Genomic DNA, 6,223 nt, shown 5'->3' with positions numbered 1-6,223 from the left:
TCTGTATGACTGAATTTTAAAAACATATCATTTTAAAATAAAATTTGATTTTATTTCAATGCTATGAATGTAGACCAAATTTGGACCCTAAGAACTTTTGGTCAAATAAATGTGTTTTTAAGCGTTAAATTATTTATTTAACTAAAGATACGGGTTCAGTGTTTGAGTTGGTACAAGAGAAAACCACTGATTAGCCGAAGGTATATGTATGTATATCTTCGCATGATAATAACGTTTTTGTATGTCTTCATCACATGATTGTTTTTTTTTAATTTAAATATTTACAGGTTAAAATAATACATTTTAAACTCACTATATATTTTAATTAATCACATATATATATTATATTTCACGCACATACATTCGCTCACATCCTCACACAATTTTGGCATCTTGAATACACAAATATACTTTGGTTTCTTTATTTTTCGTTTTTTATATCATATAAAAAAGAAAATTGTCCTTTTCTTTCAAAAATAATTTTCGAAATGAAGTCTCTGATAATGTATGGTATAATAAATTCTTCACATCATTATGTCATAATGAAACTCGAATTTACGACTAGCAACTGGAGTGGCCGAGCGATTCGGCGCACGCCGGTTTTTCCCTGTCTTTACTCTGTCTTTTTCTCCGTCTCCGTCTTGATTGATCCGTCTGCTTCTTGATAAACCTAATATTGAATGGATCTTCCGCCAGCTCGGGGTAAGTCTGTATATCGTGCACGTATTCGCCTTCGTAATTAGACGCAAAGCCTTGCTTTTGTATCTCGTCCATTTCCGAAGCGGTCCACTCTATGCTACCCGAGAAACCGTTCCGTACAATCTCTTTCTCTCTATGCCACGCCTTACGTACAGCAGCGAGACGGGCGTGATGTAAAAGTCGCTGCTTTTCTTTCTCAGCTGTTGTACCATATCTTAAATTGATTACAGCGTTCAATCCGTGTATTTTAACATCCAAATAATTATTACCGCTTCCGTTCTCTCTTGGTATTTCATGGAATGTTGTATTGACTTGTCCTTGCATCCTCTTCAATTGCTGTTTATCTTCAGCGGCTCGCCACGATTCTTCTTTCACGAAATAAAATGCGTCTTGCTGTGCGCTGTGGACGACGAATGTAAACGGCAGCATACTAGATCTATTGAATACTGACGTGTAAACATCTTTGTATATAGCATTAGCTGCAGGAACGCTCGAAATGATGGCTTGACCGTGCGGTGTGCGAGAGACTAAGATTCCCTTTCCGAACGGCGGATCTGATGCGGCTCCTATTTTCTTCGGTATTAGATCCATGACGTTTTGCTTGAGAGCTGATCTGGGCGGCGTCGATAAAGATTTGGCCTTGGACATTGTGCGTAGGGACAAAAACGATATGAAACCGGATTCGACGTTGATCGCTGGCAAATTGGACATGAGCGACGGTAACTGAAGAGTCCAAGAGTCACGATAACTGCCCCAAATCGTGGGCTGTCTAGTGATTGACGGTAAAACAGAACCTCCTGGTAAGTCATCTGGGAATAATTGTGGTGCTAAGCTCTTCAAATTATAACCAATTCTGGCGAGCCAACTCAGGTGATCTATAAACAATTAAATTGTTAAATAGCATGTCTCAGATTAGTTATACTATTTATAATAAAGATGATTCAGTAATATTGCAATAAAAATATCAATTAACAATTTTATTTCAGAAAGCATTTAAGAAATAAGGAAATCGTGGATTTAATGTGTTAAGTCAAAAATCCAATAGTCTAACAACATTGCTGAAGCAATTTATAATAATTATGGAGTGCTACCAATACAATTAACATTGAAAACAATAATTGTTACTTAAAGTAATTTGGGTATTTTGCACGAGATTGTGTTGTGTTGTGTTTACCAGTAAGTATGAGCTTGCAAGCTACTTGATTTGAATTCAGCTAAAAGATTTTTAAAATCATATTACAGATCACCATGATATCTGAATTTATAGTTGACAAATTAACTGTTCATGATTTTTATTCATGGTTTACACATCTAAGTTAATAAGATTTTTCTAAAATCATTTTCATATTAGAAAATTGATCTTTTTGTAGCAATATTTTAGAATTTTTATGATACGTACTTGTAGGTTTTTCTTTTGGTTGTTTTAGATTTATAGGATCATTTCCATTGAAACGATACAAGTTGAGGTAAGTGGGATTTGCAACTCTCTCTACGATATTTTCCCACAGCGGAGACATCCACTGGCCGATTAATGGATCGTAAACTTTACCATTTGGCATGTGAACAAGAGACGTCACTTGATCTAATAAACCTCCACAAAAATCAACTGGCAAATACATGTAAGGATGCGAATCGTATACTATGTGGCCATATGGAGAACGCATCATCTCGCGGATTCCTTCACCATATTGATTGAATACCATGATGGGTGTGCCACATTGATCTGTCGCAAAATAGTATTTATGCCTATAAACCTATACAATTAAAAAATTATTAATATATATTTTATTAAATATAATCTAATAATGAATGAATCAATACTTGTGCATAAATCAAATGCCCTCTATCATCGTAGACTAGTGTCATAAGCTTTCCATCTCTAGGCGAATATATCTGACTGACTTCATGTGGTCTTTCTTGATTGTTGTAGAAGAATTGAGTTACATTGCCAAAGTTGTCTTTTCTTGTGGCTAACCTGTAATTAATAAATCGATTAATATAATATTTTTTCACAAATTTAATTTTAAATGTATAAAAATTATTTAGCATACCTATCTAGATGATCATAGTAGTAGCGCACGTCAAATCTTCCTCGCTTTGTAGCTCTCACTAATAACCCTTTGGCATTATATTGGAATCGTTCTTCTCGTGCATTTTGTACCACAGAACCTCTGTTATCGTATCGGTATTGTCCTTCACCAAACTTGACGATCCTGTCCATTGCATTGTATTCCATAGGAATAATGTTACCTTTATAATTAAGCGAAAGCATGTTTCCATTATCGTCATATCGGAAACCCCATGGTTCTTGAGCTTCGAGTCCCGTCAATTGTCCGTCACAATCCCATGTATAATTCTTCACATTCGTGTATGTATTTATACCAACATTCCTGGTGTACGTTCTCGTTTGTGAAATCCTTCCATGACTATCATGCGAGAACTCCATTCTGAACACTTCGATGCGATGAATGGTAACGGCTATTTGTTTCTCCAGGAATTTCTCATCGACAGTTCTTGAGAATATGGCAGTGCCGTCGAATACAATAGTTTCATTGTGTTTAGGCTTTGATATCTTAAATTGATTGATTTGTTCAGGTCCACCAGTTTTACCACTATAAGCGAGATTATGAGTAGGCAATGTTTGACCGCCTATTCTTCCTTGGACAGAAGTTAAACGGTAATTACTATCATATTCATAAGTAAATTTAGCATTGCTCAGTCCAGTTTTAGCTCCAAAATCTATTCTTTCTTCTAACAATAACCCTCCAGTATATTGATAATCCCATCGATAATCCATGTCTCTTTCTGTGTGAAGAACTTCGCTCGGCAATCCGGTGGTTTTAGAATAACGTATCTCTGTTCTTCCGTCTCCGTGTACTACTTCACCCAATCTTCCAGAACCATGATATCTATAAACTATTCTAGCACCGTCTCCTGGATATACAGTTTGCAAAAGAGCACCAGAGTGTGAGTAATGCTGTAAATATGATCGAGACGATCCTGGTGGTGTATAAGTAACTCGGAGGAAACCGAGAGACGGCGAAACACTGAACGAATGTTTTGTGCCACTAGGTAAAGTTACGTGTCTCAAACCACCTTCATCGTCATAAATCAATGAGAATCTTCTCTGACTAGCTAGAGTGATTTTAGATATTAAATTCCAGTCGTTGTATGATATTATTTTAGTTCCGTCTTCTGCGCTTGTAATTTCTGATAATAATCCATGACGGTCATAGCTGTATTTTTCTTCAGAAGCCCCCCATTTCCACCCATCGATCCGATTGAATCGATCGTACGAGATGTTGAGTGGCACAGCTCCATCAGCCGGTACAAAAGATTGAGGCAGTCCAGCTGGATCGTACGTGATTACTAATAACGGCTGATGATCTCTATCATAAAACGTTTCTTTGCTGGTGAATTGATTGAATTCGATCGCGAGTACTTTAGAGCCGTTTACCCAAATTTCTCTATTGATTGTTTGTTGCGGGTTTCTAACGTCTCCGACTAAACTGTATACTGAAGACATGGTGTTTACCATATTTTCACCAAATGTTGTAGTTTGATGGGACCACATTCGGAGCATTTCAGCTTCGACTGGAAGTGCAGCTTCGAGTAGAGGATGCTTAGCGACTGCCGTGCTCTCTAACTTTCCACCCCAAGGTGTGATGATCGAAAGTGTGTCGTTTGGATATATACTAGCATCAATACGTTCTTCTTCGTTTTTGATCATTAACGCTCTTGAGTTCTGCCCTTGCATAAGAAGCTCAGATTTGTGTTGCTTATCATTAACAATGATTGCCTTTACTGGATTGTTGACTTCCACTAATAAACCATGATTTTTACTCAATCCAGATCCGATGTTGATAACTTCTCCTGTAGGGACAATGAGTGTTGTAACTCGGCCAAGATCGTCGTATTCATATATAAACGTTTCTCCTCCCTATATATAAATAATAGCAATTATTAAAAAAAACATGTTCCAAATATATCACATATTTAAATATAAATAACTCACCCCTGATTTGCTATTCAATAGTCCTGTATTACTGTCATAATCCAATTCTATCTCAGATCTTCCTTTTTCAGTCAGTTTAATCAAAAATCCGACACCAGACATTTTCAGTTCAGATTTATGATCTTGAGTGTTCTCAATAGAACTTACTAAGTTGCTGTAATCTCTCAAAAATTGTATCTTATTACCGGATGCGTCTGTCACAGTAGACAATTTTCCGAAAGAAGTGTTCTTTGAATATAAGAAAGAGTAACGAGTTTTTGCCGATGCTAAATCTTTTGTAGCTACATGTTGCCCATAACGGTTAAATACGTAAATTTCTGACGTCGGAGGGTATGGTATATGGAACTCTCCACTTTCATCATGATTTGGTAGGTAATGTTTCAAGGCTAGTATGTGTAACGATCCTAAAAAATATTATATGTTAAATTTATGTAACTTAACTATAAGATAACTCGATTACAGATGAATCATTAGTTTTTTTCAATAATAAATCTGATTTTATAAAATTTCCATGCAACGTAATAATATTATAGGTTATGTCGCATGATAAATGTTTATTTGAGTAGGTTTAAAAGAAATGTTTAAAAAATTAAGAAAATCTAAATGCTACAAATAATTTCAGTATGTAATTTTACATATAAATCAGTGTTATCTTATATTAATGTCAAAATTATATTGTTTTTATTCTTACCTTGATCAGCCACATTCAAAACACCATCAGGCGAGACTGACAAAGCTGAGATAGCTTGAAACTTCGCGTTTGACGACAAAAGAGTTTCCGCATTACTCGTAGTCTCTTCTACAAAGATATTCGCCATACACGGACAATTTACATTTATTTGATCTCCGTTTCGGTTCAATTGTGGATTACTAGTAGTCGAAGAACTTGAGTTGCACTCGCACAATATGTCTTTAATTTTATCCTGCTGCTTTCCAGCAAATATGGTGATCTTTCCGGCCGTATCAACGACTTTGATTAGATTGACTCTTCTAGAATCAGCCTCGGCTATATAAAGTTCTCCAGTCGGCGCAAAAGACAAAGACAAGACTGTTCCTAGTATGTTATTAGATTTTTCTATTGCGGTTGTGTTTCCATGTTCATTTTTATCAGTGGCATCGCTCGGTGGATTATTTGCTCTGCAATGAAGCGGAGATCCTGCGACTACTTTAATTTTCATATCCGGCGTCAGCTTTAAAACGAGTCTGTCGTCGATAAAGTGAAGTGATCCGTCCAATGGTGATAGCGATAAGCCAGTAGGCCATTGTAATTGCGCTTGATGGGCTGGTATAGCGCCACTGCACGGAGCTGGACTCCAGTGGTTGTGATGTCCATGATGTCCGACAATCGTATGAATTATGCCTTTTGGATCTACTGCTCTTATGTTGGTTCCATCAGCGATGTACATGGTTCTATCGGCAGCTATTGCTATGCCTGAATAACAAAAACATGTTAATATTTATATTCTATGATATAATACATATTACAGAATTATTTTTAATTGAATCGTC

General features: G+C 36.3%; 1 protein-coding gene across 4 annotated transcripts in view; it reads right to left on the bottom strand.

The window, feature by feature from the left end:
• Positions 1-416: 416 nt before the first annotated feature.
• The window catches only part of Ten-a (Teneurin-a transmembrane protein), a 115,781-nt gene continuing 109,974 nt past the window's right edge, over positions 417-6,223 (bottom strand). For all 4 annotated transcript variants that reach the window (XM_088191616.1, XM_088191619.1, XM_088191618.1 and 1 more), the window contains 6 exons: positions 5,406-6,146; positions 4,715-5,118; positions 2,751-4,639; positions 2,521-2,674; positions 2,099-2,453; positions 417-1,574 (listed from right to left, as the gene is read on the bottom strand). In XM_088191616.1, the coding sequence (XP_088047742.1) occupies positions 562-1,574; positions 2,099-2,453; positions 2,521-2,674; positions 2,751-4,639; positions 4,715-5,118; positions 5,406-6,146 (4,556 nt within the window). In that variant the 3' untranslated portion in view covers positions 417-561. The remainder of the gene's footprint in view (positions 1,575-2,098; positions 2,454-2,520; positions 2,675-2,750; positions 4,640-4,714; positions 5,119-5,405; positions 6,147-6,223) is intronic.

Source organism: Plectrocnemia conspersa, unplaced genomic scaffold, assembly GCF_051122295.1.
Source record: "Plectrocnemia conspersa isolate PC_06_02 unplaced genomic scaffold, ASM5112229v1 ptg000009l, whole genome shotgun sequence".
Classification (NCBI taxonomy): Eukaryota; Metazoa; Arthropoda; class Insecta; order Trichoptera; family Polycentropodidae; genus Plectrocnemia; species Plectrocnemia conspersa.
This window is presented reverse-complemented; position numbering and strand designations above follow the sequence as displayed.